Source organism: Grammomys surdaster, unplaced genomic scaffold (genome assembly GCF_004785775.1).
Source record: "Grammomys surdaster isolate TR1022 unplaced genomic scaffold, NIH_TR_1.0 219, whole genome shotgun sequence".
Taxonomy (NCBI): Eukaryota; Metazoa; Chordata; class Mammalia; order Rodentia; family Muridae; genus Grammomys; species Grammomys surdaster.
This window is the reverse complement of record NW_021604664.1, coordinates 3202879-3219026: the sequence shown is the minus strand read 5'-3', so window position 1 is coordinate 3219026 and position 16148 is coordinate 3202879. Positions and strand designations below refer to the sequence as shown.

The window sequence follows — 16148 nt, the reverse complement described above, 5'->3', positions numbered from 1 at the left end:
GTGCTTCTGCTGAGATACCTGACCCCAGGCCCCAAGCTGCCTACACCAGCTCTTAGTGAGGAGGCCTCTCATGGAGCCACCCTCACACAGGGATTGATTGTAAATAGCAGTTCGGAAGCAAGTGGGGACTGACAGGTTGGCTGAAGGTAGGGATTGAGGCAAGTTACAGCCATAGCTTTGGGTGCTTGGCGGGGTCAAGGGGCAGTCTGTATGCCAGTGAGCAGGCTCTGCAAATCAGGATGGCTGTTGGCAGGGGCTGTGTCAACCCAGCACCTGACTGTGACCCTGCCTTAGGGGTTGCCCTGTCAGCTAGCACGTTCTGCCTCAGAGCCTTTGCCTCTGGGAAGAGCTTGGTTTGGCGGCTCCCAGAGCCTTCTGTGGGAGTGTGGGCCCTAGAGGTGGGGCAGGAGTGGGGTCAGGGATTTATGGCTCAGACTCTGAGAGCTAGGCAGACAGGTGGCTGAGGAGGCTACTGAGGCTGGAACAGTGGTGGACCTTGAGCTTGTCCCTGCAGGGAACCAGTGGAGACAGGAAACCCCTCATCTGTCTGGAGGTGAGACAGGCTCTCAGCCTACATCCTTCAATGTATCATGTCCTCAGAGGACGGTGCTGAAGCTGCTGGGTGTGTGGTACAGAGAACTTGTATCTGGTGGTTTTATTTGTCCCTGAGGAGGTACCATTATGGTTGGGGGTATGATATGAGGAACCTGTGTCTGAGAGCTGAGTTGTAGAGAGTGGGCACCAGCCTGCATCTTGGCATAGCCCCCTTGCTACAGGGCAGGAACTGAATAGAGAGAAAGCACATACAGTCTCCAGTCTGCTCTGCTTCCCGCTTTCACTGTGCTATTGATGTTTGAAAGTGGAAGGAACCGTGAACTCTTTTATTACCCAGATGATGCATATTCATGACAGAAGCTGGGAGAAAAAAGCAGATCAGCCTCCTAAATGAGAGTTTCACAGAGTTCTGTCGACATCCCCCCCCACTGGGGGGGGGGAACCTCTGCTGGGCCTGCAGGGGCCCCTTCTCCAATGGCTCACTGCAAGTATAGACCCAGGTTTGAAGTCTGTCTGGTTTGAAATTCAGGCCTGTCTTGTCTCTAGCCTGGCCCCAATTAACAGTCGTTATTATTTCTTTTTTGTTGAAGTTCACTTAATATGTGAAAGTAACCACTTTAAAGTGAGCACCTCCATGGCGCTGACGCATTCTCCAGAGCTTACATCATCCCAGAAGCCTCTGCCCACCAAGCAGCCACTGCACCTCCATTCTAGAGCCTGGCTCCAGTTGCACCTGCCGCCCAGGGTCGGGTAACTGTGGCCATTCGAGAAGAGGGCTGGGGAACTAACTGCCCTACGTGTCTGTCAACAGCTGCAGCAGGGCCTTCGTGGGCCAACGGTGCCAGGACCCCAATCCTTGCCTCAGCACGCCATGTAAGAATGCTGGAACATGCCACGTTGTGGACCATGGTGGCACCGTGGATTATGCCTGCAGCTGTCCCCTGGGTTTCTCTGGGCCCCTCTGCCTGACACCTCTGGACAATGCCTGCCTGGCCAACCCCTGCCGCAATGGGGGCACCTGTGACCTGCTCACTCTCACAGAATACAAGTGCCGCTGCCCTCCAGGGTGGTCAGGTAAGGGCTGTAGAGAGGCTGTGAACTTCATGGCTGGACCCTTAGGCCTCGGCATCCCCTACCCTTGTTGACTTGAGATGCTCTGGTACACCAAGCTTTATTCTCCCGTGACTTGGAGTTAAGCTGGGATCTACTACCCAGAAAAATCTTGGGGGTTCCTCAAGAACTCTAGTCCTTATCAGCCCTAAACTCTCTGTATTTTGGCTGCCCTATTCCAGGGCCCCAAACTCTCACTGTTTCTGTGAGTAAAGGGTGAGTCCTCATGTTGCCCTGGCCTTACCATTTCCCTGTCAGGGTGCCTCGAGCTGCCACTGCTTATATATGTGGGGTCCAGGAGACTGCTAGGTACAAGTTCTAGACAGCCATTTCTGTCCTCGAGCAGTCACTTGGTCTCTTGTGACTTCCAGTCCTCTGTGAGCAGGAGATAGCCACATTTTGCAGCAGGTACTGAGAATCATGAAGATAACACTTTAGATCTAGCCTTGGCTACTGCCTCCATAATGCCCAGATTTACCATGGCTCATAGAGAGGCCCTGGCTACAGCTGACCCTCTTCCCTGCCCTCCAGGAAAATCATGTCAGCAGGCTGACCCCTGTGCTTCCAACCCCTGTGCCAATGGTGGTCAGTGCCTGCCCTTTGAGTCTTCGTACATCTGCGGCTGCCCACCTGGCTTCCATGGCCCCACCTGCAGGCAAGATGTTAATGAGTGCAGCCAGAACCCTGGGCTTTGCCGCCATGGAGGCACCTGCCACAATGAGATCGGCTCCTATCGCTGTGCCTGCCGTGCCACCCATACTGGTCCCCACTGTGAACTGCCCTACGTGCCCTGCAGCCCCTCACCCTGCCAGAATGGAGGCACCTGCCGCCCTACAGGGGACACCACCCACGAATGTGCCTGCTTGCCAGGTAGGTTCCATCTCCGTATGCTGGCCTCTAGCCTGGACGTCCATGTCTGTGCATGTTCCACTGTCAAGCCTGAGGGATACAGAAAAAGAGTTAATGCCCTTTGGAGGGAGCCCAGAAAGAAGCTTAGAAAAGGGCAGCAAGCAATGGAGCTTTAGGTATAGTGTACGAGCTGGTCAGGATAGCCAGGTGACACTCTCAGTGGCACCACACACATATGTCAGACCCCACTGGTCTGTTTCTGACTGGACTGTTTGCTGAGATCCAGATAGCTTGGTACATAACCTCCAAGCCTTCTTTCTGCTGATAAGAGTGCCTCCCCTTGGTGTTTTCTTCATGCCGGGCCTCTCCTGACCCCTGGCTGACTAATACTCACCATGTTAATACCCAGAACCTCTTAGGGCTGGAAGCCAGCCTACCCTTATGCTCGTGAGCTGTTTGGCATCCACATATGAGTCTCTGTATGTCAGGGGAGCACCCTGTCATGGGCAGTCCCTGGGGTTTCCCCTGTCTCTGGGGATGGTAATTGGATAACCAGGCCTTGAGGGCTTTAGAGGCCTTGCGTTGTTCATTACTTCCTCCCTCCTCAGTGTTCTTCCCACTGTGCCCGATGTCTCTGCAAGGGTGGGGCCTGCAGGCAACCCTTGTTGCTGCTCTAATGATGGCAACTCAGACATTTGAGGCAGCGTGGAGCTGCCGCCAATCTACTTGTGGCAGGGTGGGGTGGGTCAACATACCAGGCAGTTGAGAGGAAGGAGGAGTGGGCTCAGGAAATAGGAATAGATTTGGTTGCTTGAGGTAACCTCAGGCCACTCCCCTTGCAACCCTGGGCTGCCCTACCCCCCTGAAAAAGGGAAGTTCCCTTCTGCCCCAAGCTTGCAGAGCCAGCCTCAAGACTCTGCGTGCAGACACTGTCTTATGCATTTCCTGAAAGTCACTGGGCAAGCTTGGAGGTAATAGCTGCCTACACACTCCCCGGCCTCTCTGGAGGGCTGGGACAGGATTTTCATGCTCAGTAGGGCCCCAAAGCTGTGTGTTCAGATCTGTCTTGGTGGCCACATAAAGACCTCAAGTGTTAGAACCTGTGTTGAGAGGCTAGACTGGGCTGTCGTGTAGACAGGAGAAAGCAGCCTTGTTCAAGGAACTTGTGCATGGGGCTGCCACCAATCCACCTTAGGTAGGGTGGGGTGGGTCAACTCCGAGTGCTAGGAGGTGGGAAGAAGGGACGAAAGAGCTGGGTGGGGTCCAATGACCCTAGCTGGTGGGTCCCAGAGGTTGATGTGTAGTGGCTGGATCACCCCTAAAGACAGAACACACACTACTCTGTGTGGAGACAGGCTGTTTCAGAGCAGGGAGAGGTAAAAATTGTCCACCCAAATTGCTGTTGAAGGGACTCTGGTCTGGGCACAGTTATAGCCATCATTTGGGCTCTCAGGTAGCTCTGTACCAGGTTTCCTGAAGACTGTATGAACCAAGGAAATGTAAGGAACTAAGGTCAGGACAGAACCCTGAGAGCTCTGACTGGGAATTAAAGTGACTCTGGCTTCTGTGTATCCTGTTGAGCCACACCCGGCCCCTCAAGATCTCACAAGCCCGGTTTCCCTGGAAGATGCTGCACAGGCAGAGGAGGCGGCTTTGGCCAGGCTCCACCTAGGACCTGTGATCCCTTCTCCTCTCCCCCATGAAATCCTTCTACACCTGCTCAGGGCACCTTCAGGCTCGCTTCTTCCTGGAAGCTTGCCCTGTGCTAGAATAAATCTCTGCACAGGCAGGGAGACAAGCTATTTGGTCTTGCTGACCCCTAGGCAGGCACAGGCTCCAAGTTGGTTCCTCTCTCACCCAGATAAGCCTTTTCCAAGCCTCCAGCTTCTTGCTGTCGTGCAAGATGTTGGGGTGGAGGGGCATCTTTGAGGAGGAGGCAAACAGGTGGGTTCTCCAAGGGCGGGAGGGGTTCAGAGGCATCCCCAAAGATGGTGTTAATTAGTAACCAGCTGCAGGTTTGGCTGTTGCCAGACTCACCTTTCTGGGTTGATCATTGAACCGGCAGGAGTTGAGGAGATTAATAGCTAACTGGCTGCTGAGGCCACGCTACAAGCCACACCTTGGGGCCCAGCCCCAGGCTAGATGGGCTGCCTTAGCCTGTAGAGGAGAGATAGTTGCCCTGGCTGTGCCCTGAGGAAATCACAGGTTCTGACTGAGCAGGCCTGCTTGGATCACACCACTCTGGTTTCCAACTTGGTGCTTCCAAGCCCCAGTTTTAGCTCCAGCAGTTTTAGATATTCATGGCTGCCCCACTGGTTCAGTGTAGACAGCCCCAGTGTGAAATTCTGTTAGTGGTTTTACGGCAGAACCTTCTAGAACACTATGTTCCTGGATCCCTGTCTGTTTAGTCAGCTCTTTACATAGCGACTTTCTAGAGAGGAACTATCACCTGTGGACACAGGAGTATGGATGCCATGGAAGGATAGACAGATGCCTTGTCCAGAGCAGGACATTGCAAGTCCATCCAGAAACTTAAGACACCGGAGCCACCTGAGGCTCCTCGGCAGACCCCTAAGGTCAGGCTAACTTGCTGGCCCCTGTCCCACAGGCTTTGCTGGACAGAACTGTGAAGAAAATGTGGATGACTGTCCAGGAAACAACTGCAAGAATGGGGGTGCCTGTGTGGACGGGGTGAATACCTACAATTGCCGCTGCCCCCCGGAGTGGACAGGTATGTTCATGGGACTTGCATGCAGTAGCCTTTTACTAAGTAAACTGCACACAATAGAGTGGCAGGGAGGTCTGAACTCTGTTCCACACTATGGAAGCCCACACTGCAAGACCCAGGGTGGCCCAGGAGACTGGCATCATGGGGCAGCTCCTGTGCTTCCAGTTGGAGTCAGCACAGCTCAGCATCAGATGGTTCTTGTGAGCTATTAGCAGCTCATATCCAGAATCAGGTCCCCAGCACTGAGCCATACAGGAGTCTAGTTTTCTGGGCAAGCTACCAGGGATGAATACAAGGTTGTCCTCAGGGGGCTCACAGGTTAGTCAGCCATGAGATGACAGCCCTTTGGGTTGGAAAATGGGGTAACATGCTGGCTGCAGGAGTCATCTAGGAAGACTTCCTGGAAAGAGTGGCTTTCAGCCCCACAACCCAGAACAGGGAGCTTGTCTTGTAGCTGAGACTGATGGCCCTGTGGCCCCTCACAGGTCAGTATTGCACAGAAGATGTGGATGAGTGTCAGCTCATGCCCAACGCCTGCCAGAATGGTGGAACCTGCCACAACACCCACGGTGGCTACAACTGCGTGTGTGTCAATGGCTGGACTGGCGAGGACTGCAGTGAGAACATTGATGACTGTGCCAGTGCCGCCTGTTTTCAGGGTGCCACCTGCCATGACCGTGTGGCTTCCTTCTATTGCGAGTGTCCTCATGGGCGCACAGGTGAGTGAGTGCAGGAGTCTTTTGGGAGAAGAGCAACTTGATTGGCTCACCACCCTTCGTACAAACACCTTGGGGGGGCCATGAGTGAGGTGGGAGGGACCAGCTTCGCTCAGATATAGGTTCAGGGCTGGGCATGCAGCTTGGTTGATAGAGTGGCTGCCTAGCATGCACAGGGTCCTGGACTCAATCCCTGGTGCCGCATAAACCATGGTTAGTGCCATATGCCTGTGAAAACAACACCCAGGGAAGAGTGGATCCAAAGTTCAAGGCCATCTTTAGCTGTAAAGAAGACTTGAGTTCAACCTTGAATATGTAAGACCCGGTTTTAGGAAAGGGATGGAGAGAGATAAAGCTGTGTCTCTTTGGCACCTCCAGCAATGACCCAGTAAGCCTTGCTAGACGGAGGCATCCTGGTGATCTGAGTTTTGTGGGATGTTTGAGTAGGTCACAGAGATTCACTCCAGGGTGTTGGGTGAGGATGGCCCAGCTGCAACAACCGGTTAATCCCAGGATAGGGAAAAACAGTGCCACTCACCTCAGCCGCCTCATCTAGGTCTGCTGTGCCACCTCAACGATGCATGCATCAGCAACCCCTGCAACGAGGGCTCTAACTGTGACACCAACCCTGTCAACGGCAAGGCCATCTGCACCTGCCCCTCGGGATACACGGGGCCAGCCTGCAGCCAGGACGTGGATGAGTGTGCTCTGGGTAGGTGCAAATGCACAGGCAACAGGAGCAGGCTGGCTGTCACATATGGGGGATGTGACTGTCCTGGAGGACCACCAGCTTGATGGCATGGGCTGGGGCATTGCAGGTGGTCTGGAGGCCAGAAGGGCTAATGAGCCCTTCTCTGTGCCACCCTCACCAGGTGCCAACCCTTGTGAGCATGCAGGCAAGTGCCTCAACACACTGGGTTCTTTTGAGTGCCAGTGTCTACAGGGCTACACGGGGCCCCGCTGTGAGATTGATGTCAATGAGTGCATCTCCAACCCATGTCAGAATGATGCCACTTGCCTGGACCAGATTGGGGAGTTCCAATGTATATGTATGCCAGGTATGTCTTATGCTACTTCCCACCATAGGGACTGCCAAGAGCAGGGAGCGGGAGAGTGAGTCAAGGCTGGATAGCTTCAAGTAAGATTTCTGTCAAGGTTGGCAGCATCTGGGAAACAAGGGCCAGGATAACAGGACAGAGTGGAGAATATACCCAAAGTTGGGTGCATAGACCCAGAGCAGATACAGATATGAACCTCATTGGTCACACTAGGCCTGTATGATGGAAGGCCATTTCTCTCCCTAGTCTTCAGCTGGGGCTCTAGAAGGGCATACTGAAGCCGTCCTCGGTCTTACCATCTCCCGTCCACAGGTTATGAGGGTGTATACTGTGAGATCAACACTGACGAGTGTGCCAGCAGCCCCTGTCTGCACAATGGCCGCTGCATGGACAAGATCAATGAGTTCCTGTGTCACTGTCCCAAAGGTGAGGTCACCTACCTACCACAGGACCTGTGTCCTCATGATTTCTTCCCAGACTCCTTTGAGGGAAGACTTCGCCTTGTGAGTTGACTAAGTTGTTTTCAGGCTTTCCTCAAAGGTAAAGACCCACGTGAGTGGGCGTTATAGGGAGCCTGGCTCCAGAAACCCTTTCCTAAAGGAGGAAAGGATGCATAGGATCTGCACTGCTCCCAAGATAGGAGAGTCCACCTGCTTGGCCCTGTCCTCTTCTTGATGGTCATGGGAGTGAGGACATAGTGTGGGGATCTGACCTTTATGGCTGGGAAGGACTTGGAGGAATTGAGGAGGAGATGAAAGAGTCCTGGGAACGTATCTCTTGCCTACCCCAGGGCTGGACCAGGCCTTGGGCCTTCTGAGATGTAAATCAGCCATCCTAGACTTGGTCAATCTAGGGGAGTCCCGTTCATAGCCTAGTGCAGCTGTAACCGTAGCAACCAGAGGCTGTTTACAAAAAAGGTCCCTCTGTTGGGCCAGGGAGGCAGCCACTGAGCAGTGCTTAACAAGGAGCTGATCCGAGGGGCAGGGTGCAACCGACAGATACAAGGGCAGGTTGAAGCCTGGAGTGGCCCCTGGTGCCAAAGAACCCTCTAGGGAGCCCGTATGAGCAGGCATTCACCTAACTCTAGGGTTTGTGGGTAGCAGCCAAAGGGCTAGGATACTGTCAGATGTAGCCATCTCCTCTTCCCTGGCCACAGGCTTCAGCGGGCACCTGTGCCAGTATGATGTGGATGAGTGTGCCAGCACACCATGCAAGAATGGCGCCAAGTGCCTGGATGGGCCCAACACCTACACCTGCGTGTGCACAGAAGGTACAAGAGGCAGTGTAGGATCTGGGGCTAGATAGTGGTTAGAAGGGGACAGGAAACTGGGGAGGCCTTAGTTTGGGACCATATAATCTGAGGGTCAGAACTTAACTGTGCTGTGACTCCAGGTAGGAGTGATGAGAACATCCCAGGGTATGTGACACCCTACATCCATCAGTGGCCAGGCAGTGACCCTGGGCCTGCTCAGTGGTTTCCCAAAGTGTGGCCAACTGAGTATTGAGGGAGTAACTGGCCCTGAAGCTCACCAATGCCTACCTTTCCTGCCATCTAGGTTACACGGGGACCCACTGTGAAGTGGACATTGACGAGTGTGACCCTGACCCCTGCCACTATGGTTCCTGCAAGGATGGTGTGGCCACCTTTACCTGCCTCTGCCAGCCAGGCTACACAGGCCATCACTGTGAGACCAACATTAATGAGTGTCACAGCCAGCCGTGCCGCCATGGGGGCACTTGCCAGGATCGTGACAACTCCTACCTCTGCTTATGCCTCAAGGGAACCACAGGTGACTGGCCAGAGCTGGCAGTGGGTGGAAAAGGATGAGGCTAGGCTTGGAAGCTGACCACATGCCACGTTGCCCCTAGGACCCAACTGTGAGATCAACCTGGATGACTGTGCCAGCAACCCTTGTGACTCTGGCACGTGTCTGGACAAGATCGATGGCTACGAATGTGCCTGTGAACCAGGCTACACAGGTGAATGGCTGAAGTTGGAGATCAAGGTCAACCCTAGAGTCATTAGATGAATGAGGTCTGGGAGGGATTGTGGGGGTAGCAGGGGTCCAAAGGCTGGATGACACAAGCTGGGTGTCTACTACCCAGATCTTGGTCTGCCAACCAGTGGAGGCATCATAAAGACTGGGTGGCCTCCACATGCCTTCTGTCCTGTCAGTGTTGGGTCAGCCCTGGCCATGTCAGACTTAATGACCCAGTAGGCTGTAATGGGGTGGCCAGAACTCTGAGGCCAGGCTTTTGGACATGTGTTCTGCCTCTGATACCCTTAGATCTGATAAGCTCCTTAGCTTCTCTGAGCCTTGGGGACCTTGTCAACCAAAGGGACAGTGGTACTCTAGGAGGGCAGAAGAGAGTGGGTCTCAAGGCTGTAGTAAAACTTGGCTGAAGAATGACTTGGTTGTTAAGGTGTTGGCCTAGCATGCACAAAGCCCTGGATTCAATTCTACTGCCACATAAACCAGATGCAGTGGCATATGACTAGCACTCTGACCTTGAAAGCAAGAGGATCAGAAGTTCAGGTCATTCTCAGCTACACAGTTTGTGGCCAGACTGGAACACATGACACCCTGAGGCTACTGGCACTGCAGTCATGTAACTTATTGCTACATAAGGCACTTTACCATAGCTCAAAATTTCATAGATTAGCACATGGGGAAACTGAGGCCCAGCTAGGTCTAGCTCTAGGAGAGGTGGGCTCTGGGTGGCAGGCCTGGTATTTGAGCCCCTTCCCACCCACAGGGAGCATGTGTAACGTCAACATTGATGAATGTGCTGGCAGTCCCTGCCACAACGGGGGTACCTGTGAGGATGGCATCGCGGGCTTCACTTGCCGCTGCCCTGAGGGCTACCATGACCCCACGTGCCTGTCTGAAGTCAACGAGTGCAGCAGTAACCCCTGCATCCATGGAGCATGCCGGGATGGCCTCAATGGGTATGACAGACTGGCCTGGGAGTACCAGCTAGAAGCCTAGGGCAGACACAGGCTGGGTGAATGGGTGTTCCTGTGAGATCAGTGGTCTGAGGTCAGTCCCTAGTGTCAAGGTCATGTTGTCCCAGTCTGGTACTCTTGTACGGTCTTGGGCAAGGTTGATACCTCCAGTCCAGTAGATGATGTGTCCTTGCCCTTAGACTGGAAATGTAGTCTAGCAGGAGGGCTCTGAGCCCAGGCTACAGCCCAGGCCTCTTTGTAGGTACAAGTGTGACTGTGCCCCTGGGTGGAGTGGAACAAACTGTGACATCAACAACAATGAGTGTGAGTCCAACCCTTGTGTCAATGGTGGAACCTGCAAAGACATGACCAGCGGCTATGTATGCACCTGCCGAGAAGGCTTCAGTGGTGAGTGTGGTGGGTGACACAAGCAGAATGGGTCCTCCCTGGTGGCCTGGGGCTGGCAGTATAACCCAATGGCATCCTCTAGCTTGGTCCACCTAATGAACAGGAGCTGTTGCCATTTCTCAGGCTGGGTCTCTGGCTCTCCTGAGTAAAGGCACAGGGCAGAGGTTCAGGCCCGCCCACTCATGGTCTTCTTCCTACAGGCCCTAACTGCCAGACCAACATCAACGAATGTGCCTCCAACCCCTGCCTGAACCAGGGGACCTGCATTGATGATGTCGCTGGGTACAAGTGTAACTGTCCTCTGCCCTATACAGGTATGAGCAGCCAGGGACTGTAATTGGCCTTGGTGGTAGCCAGAGAGGCTGAGAGTATATGGGCTCACTAAGCATTGAAGAAGGTTCTACTCCTTGCTGAGGGCCTTAGGTCCTGCAGCACTTGGGCCTGGGCCTGGGGATAGTCACCAGATGAGCAAACACAGAGGCTGCCCGAGAGGAAGCTCCAGGGTGTGTATATCCGGGTGTTTATCTGGCATGTCTGGAGTGAGGTAAGCACTGGACTCCTGCAGAGAAAGTCCAGGAGGCTGACTGGTAGATACTGCATGAATCAGTGTCCACTTTGCCTGTGCCTCTGGGGGCCCTGGCTGCCCTCCTCTGCTGGTTGGGCCTGGGATTCCTTTGATGGCAGCTTCTTTGTGTGAGTAGACAAGGAACCCTCTGTTCAGATGAACAGAGGCAACTTCTGCCATGGGCACTGCCTGAGGAATGGCGAGAAGTAGACCCCCTGCAGGAGAGATGTCCATTAAACATGAAAGCCATGGACACATTGCTCCCACCCTCGCAGCTCCCAATACTGCCACTGAATGCTAGTGGCTTCATGCTGCCACTGCCACTGCTGCTGCCGCTGCTGGGCTGGGTTCTGGGCATCACAAGTGGGTCTGTGAAGATGGAGGCCCTTCCAGTGTTCCTATGATACCTAGCAGCTAGTGACCAGGATGCTTTTTTTTTTTTTTTTTTTTTACAAAGTTAAAGGGCCTGGATTTTGTCTCCTGCGTTGCTCAGTGAGGAAACTGTCAGCAGCCAGGCATGTCCCATGTCCCTTTTGGTCTTGCTGCTATCGGGGCTGCGGGAGGAGTCAAGCCCTGCTGACCAGCTTCCTGCTGGCCTGCTTCCTGCTTCCCTTGCACAATTGTCGGAAACTCAGTCAAAGTTCCTGTCTGCCTAGGTCACCATGGAAACCGATAGAGAGAGAGGCCCTGGAGACTCTCACCAGCGGGCTGGGGACATGGTGGGAGACAAGGAAGATAAGGCTTCCTTGCTTAGCTCCTGGAGCCAACCATGACCATAAACAGGAAAGCTAGCTAGGATTATAAGGAGAATCACCTGGGTCACACATGGCTCCCCCCCCCCGCCAGGCGGTTATCAGATTCACTGCCCTAGTGTGAGGCTGCACCCCATGCTCCCTGACAAGTACAATGTGCTTGGGGTAGCCACAGTAGCTGTCTCAGGAGTGAGCCTCCTGTGACCTAAAGCCTCAGGATCCGCTCAAGGTTTTTCCTGGAATGGGGAGCAGACCAGGGTCAACCTCCTGTTATTTTGAGCTTTTCTTGTTAGGCAAGGCCCAGGCTTTATCTTGTAGCATTTGGGAGATGACAGGTGGCTTCCCGGGTTAGATAGATGGCTCATGGAGAAAGAGTGCTTCTTGTGGAAACATGAGTCCTGTTACATGAAAACAAGATACCACTAAATGCCCATAATCCCAGTGTTTGGGAGCAGAGACAGATGTATCTTGAAAGCTCGCTCGTTGGCCAGCATAGCTAAAACGGCAAGCTCCTGATTCAGTGAGACTCTATCTCACAGGGATAAGGTACAGGATTGGTAAAGGACACCTGACATCCGTCTCTGTTTCTGCACACATCCGTGTGCACTTACACACCCACATGCATATACTATACACTTTTTTTAAAAAGTGGCTTCAGAGAGAAACTCGATTCTGCTTTTTCTCTAACTTCCTGTCTGTAGTCGTCATCCCTCCCGGGATCAGAGTCTGGCTGGCCAATCATAGGCATCTCCTATCACCTGCCCCGCCCCGTGGAAGATGCTATGGGTCAGACTCACTGGGTTCTGTCTACTGCATATCTTTCTTTCTAGGAGCCACATGTGAGGTGGTGTTGGCCCCATGTGCCACCAGCCCCTGCAAAAACAGCGGGGTATGCAAGGAGTCTGAGGACTACGAGAGCTTTTCCTGTGTGTGTCCCACAGGCTGGCAAGGTGAGGCTTGCCTGGTCCCACCCGACTGGAACAAGGATGGCGTATGGGAAGTCAGGGGTCCCAACCAGCCTGTGGGACAGTCTCCAGAGATGAGCCCATCAGTGCTGAGCCACCTGCTCTGGGAAGCTCCAGGAGCAGGAGATGACCTTGGATGGCCCTTCTCATTCTGACTCCATAGCCTTCTGTTCCATGGAGGTCAGAGGAGAAGCACTGGAGCTAGACAGACCAGCTAGGGCAGAGGTTCAGAGGATGGGGGCAGGTAACCAAATGAACTTTGTCCTCACAGGTCAAACCTGCGAGATTGACATCAATGAGTGTGTGAAAAGCCCTTGTCGCCATGGTGCGTCCTGCCAGAACACCAATGGCAGCTACCGCTGTCTCTGCCAGGCCGGCTACACGGGTCGCAACTGTGAGAGTGACATTGATGACTGCCGACCCAGTAAGTGGTACCCAGCTCTGTCCATCCTATATTCGGGTGCCTCTGTCCCTAAGCACACATGGCAGGGAGCTGCTGCGAGTTTGAGGTGGGAAAATAGTCTTGGTGCCTGGCAGTCATGCAGGGCTGTGGGTAGCTATGCCCTCAGCTCAGACCACCTGCCTGTGCCTGAAAAGACAGGTCGGAGGCTAGAGACAGGCCAGGAGGTGGTTGTTGAGCATCATCAGTGTGTGCTTCACGTGGGCTGACCGGAGTGGCTCCAAAAGACTTTGCTGCTACATTGCCCAACACAGTTGAGTGATATGGAGCAGAGGCACCAGGCATTTTCAAAATGATGGCATGGGGCCTAGCTGTATTCAGCCTTGACACTTGGCCCTTGTCAGGACTCACTGAGTTGTGTAGGGCTTTGGGGATGCCCCCATCCTGAGTTAAAGTTAAAGACAGAGATTGAGGGAGGGTCTTCCTGGCACCATCAGTGTGTGTGTAGGGGGTTGGGCTTCCCCATGACTGCTCTGTGAAGCCCACTGCTTTGGGCTTGAGGGAAGGAGCATATGCAGAGCAGATCCGAGTCTCAGGGCTGGGATCAGCCTGAAGTGAGTAGCTCCATCAACAGTGTCATCAAAGGCTTACTGTGAGCTCTAGCCACCCCCATACCACCTTCTCAGCCTCAGGACTCCATAGCATGGCCAGTGGCTGACCTGAGGCTCATTCTTCTGTCCCTCCAGACCCATGTCACAATGGGGGTTCCTGCACCGATGGCATCAACACGGCCTTCTGCGACTGCCTGCCCGGCTTCCAGGGTGCCTTCTGTGAGGAGGACATCAACGAATGCTCCAGCAATCCCTGCCAAAATGGTGCCAACTGCACCGACTGTGTGGACAGCTACACATGCACCTGCCCCGCGGGCTTCAATGGCATCCACTGTGAGAATGACACACCTGACTGTACTGAGAGGTGAGTCCCAGCCTCACCTGAGACAGGGAAGAATGGATGGTTGAGGACACAAAGTCTTCACAGCATGGCATCTCAAGTGGCTGTCGTGCCCAGACCCAGTGAGCATTCAGCACTAATTGAGCTGAGTCCGTTGTTGTTCATTATGTTGCAGTGTCCCTCCTAAAGGGGACTTTGTGACCTCCAGTGACTTAGAACAAGGAAGTTTATCCAGAGGAATTGGGGAACCAGCCTCCTATCAAACAAGAGCTTTGTGATCCATCTTAGTTCCCTTTTTGCCCTGGCTGCCAGGAAACTGAAATGTCAATCTCAAGCCTGACTAGTGATGTGTTTCCTATAGTGTTCTTATTTAAAACAAAAAAACAAAAACAAAAAACCCACCATGCATCCATAAGCTATATCTCTGCTCATGATTTGAGTGTTGCAGCCAGGTAGACAGAGTTACCTTTCCTGGCAAGGACCTTTGGGTACTCCTCACCCTACCCTGCTTCTCGTCTGCCTCCAGCTCCTGCTTCAATGGTGGCACCTGTGTCGATGGTATCAACTCTTTCACCTGTCTGTGTCCGCCTGGCTTCACAGGCAGCTACTGCCAGTATGATGTCAATGAGTGTGACTCTCGGCCCTGTCTGCATGGTGGCACCTGTCAAGACAGCTATGGTACCTATAAGTGTACCTGCCCACAGGGCTACACTGGCCTCAACTGCCAGGTGAGCTGAGGTTGCAGGATGTGACCCAGAAGGCCTAGGACTCTCTACTGCCCACTGCCCAGCCCTGGGTCACACTACCTTCAGAGGGCCAGGGATGCAGATGCAGAGAGGGCTCCCTGGGATCGTCATTGGCTGATGGAGCCAGAGTGGACCCACATCCTCTGGGAAAATGCCAAGTTGGGTGCTTCTGAGGGAGACAGGTGGGCATGGATGCCAGCCAGGCTCTTGCTTCTCTGGAGTGCCTTATGTGGCCATCTATCTGAAGCAGCCTGTGGCAGTGCTCATTTCTGGTGGAGGATGTCCAAGGGAGGCAGCCAGTAGGTTGTAGAGAGCCTTGAAGGAGAGCAAGGGAGACATGGAGCCCAGTCCCGAGTTGTTCCCAGGGCAGGAGGTGTTTGTGAGTCCTGGGCCTGAGAGTTCTTAGGTGACACTCTGAGCTGGTGGGGGTGGGAGTGGGGATTCAGGGCATAGAATGCTCTACTCCGGTGGTGCTCAACCTGTGGGTCATGATCCCAATAGGGGTTGCATATCAGATATCCTGCATGTCAGATATTTATTTACATTACAGTAGCAAAAGGTTGCAGCATTAGGAAGATTGAGAACCACTGTGCTACTCAGAGCCAGCCAGGACCAGGGCAGGAGGGTGCCCCTGGCAGTCAGAGTTGGTCGGGGAGAGGCTGACCACTGCCTGTCTCCTCAGAACCTTGTGCGCTGGTGTGACTCAGCTCCCTGCAAGAATGGTGGCAAGTGCTGGCAGACCAACACTCAGTACCACTGCGAGTGCCGCAGCGGCTGGACTGGCCTCAACTGCGACGTGCTCACTGTGTCCTGCGAGGTGGCTGCCCAGAAGCGAGGTACGTCCTTGTGCCTCCCAAATCAGGAGGGAATGGGCAGCAATCCTAAGAGTTGGAACCCAGGCCTCAGCTCCCTTCCATCTTGTCCACACAGGCATTGATGTCACTCTCCTATGCCAGCACGGAGGGCTCTGTGTGGATGAGGAAGACAAGCATTACTGCCACTGCCAGGCAGGCTACACGGGCAGCTATTGTGAGGAGGAGGTGGACGAGTGCTCACCTAACCCCTGCCAGAACGGAGCTACCTGCACTGACTATCTCGGAGGCTTCTCCTGCAAGGTATGGGCCGTCCTGGGGTGGTGGGGAGGGTATCGGTGAGCATCGGTGCAGGAGGGCTTTTGACTGAGAGCTAGTGTATCATGGCAGACTGAGCCATGTTAGAGCAAGGTGTCATACACCTGTGCAGGATCTAGTCACATTACAGATGTGCTGGAGGAGGGGAAATATGCCAAGCAGTGGCTTAGGGCACTCCTTTCCTATATGGTTTTATGGTACCTAACACCTGCTCCAAGACCTCACCCCGGGGGACCAGTGTTGTCCCCTCCCTACCTTGGACACTTAC

General features: G+C 53.9%; 1 protein-coding gene across 1 annotated transcript in view; it reads left to right on the top strand.

The window, feature by feature from the left end:
• The window catches only part of Notch1 (notch receptor 1), a 45734-nt gene that overhangs the window by 16519 nt on the left and 13067 nt on the right, over positions 1-16148 (top strand). The window contains exons 3-21 of the mRNA XM_028772839.1: positions 1367-1629; positions 2197-2535; positions 5123-5245; positions 5728-5961; positions 6515-6670; positions 6831-7016; positions 7329-7442; positions 8173-8286; positions 8573-8806; positions 8886-8996; positions 9774-9966; positions 10226-10371; positions 10572-10685; positions 12519-12638; positions 12925-13077; positions 13800-14028; positions 14531-14732; positions 15433-15586; positions 15681-15865. Of these exons, the coding sequence (XP_028628672.1) occupies positions 1367-1629; positions 2197-2535; positions 5123-5245; positions 5728-5961; positions 6515-6670; positions 6831-7016; positions 7329-7442; positions 8173-8286; positions 8573-8806; positions 8886-8996; positions 9774-9966; positions 10226-10371; positions 10572-10685; positions 12519-12638; positions 12925-13077; positions 13800-14028; positions 14531-14732; positions 15433-15586; positions 15681-15865 (3370 nt within the window). The remainder of the gene's footprint in view (positions 1-1366; positions 1630-2196; positions 2536-5122; positions 5246-5727; positions 5962-6514; positions 6671-6830; positions 7017-7328; positions 7443-8172; positions 8287-8572; positions 8807-8885; positions 8997-9773; positions 9967-10225; positions 10372-10571; positions 10686-12518; positions 12639-12924; positions 13078-13799; positions 14029-14530; positions 14733-15432; positions 15587-15680; positions 15866-16148) is intronic.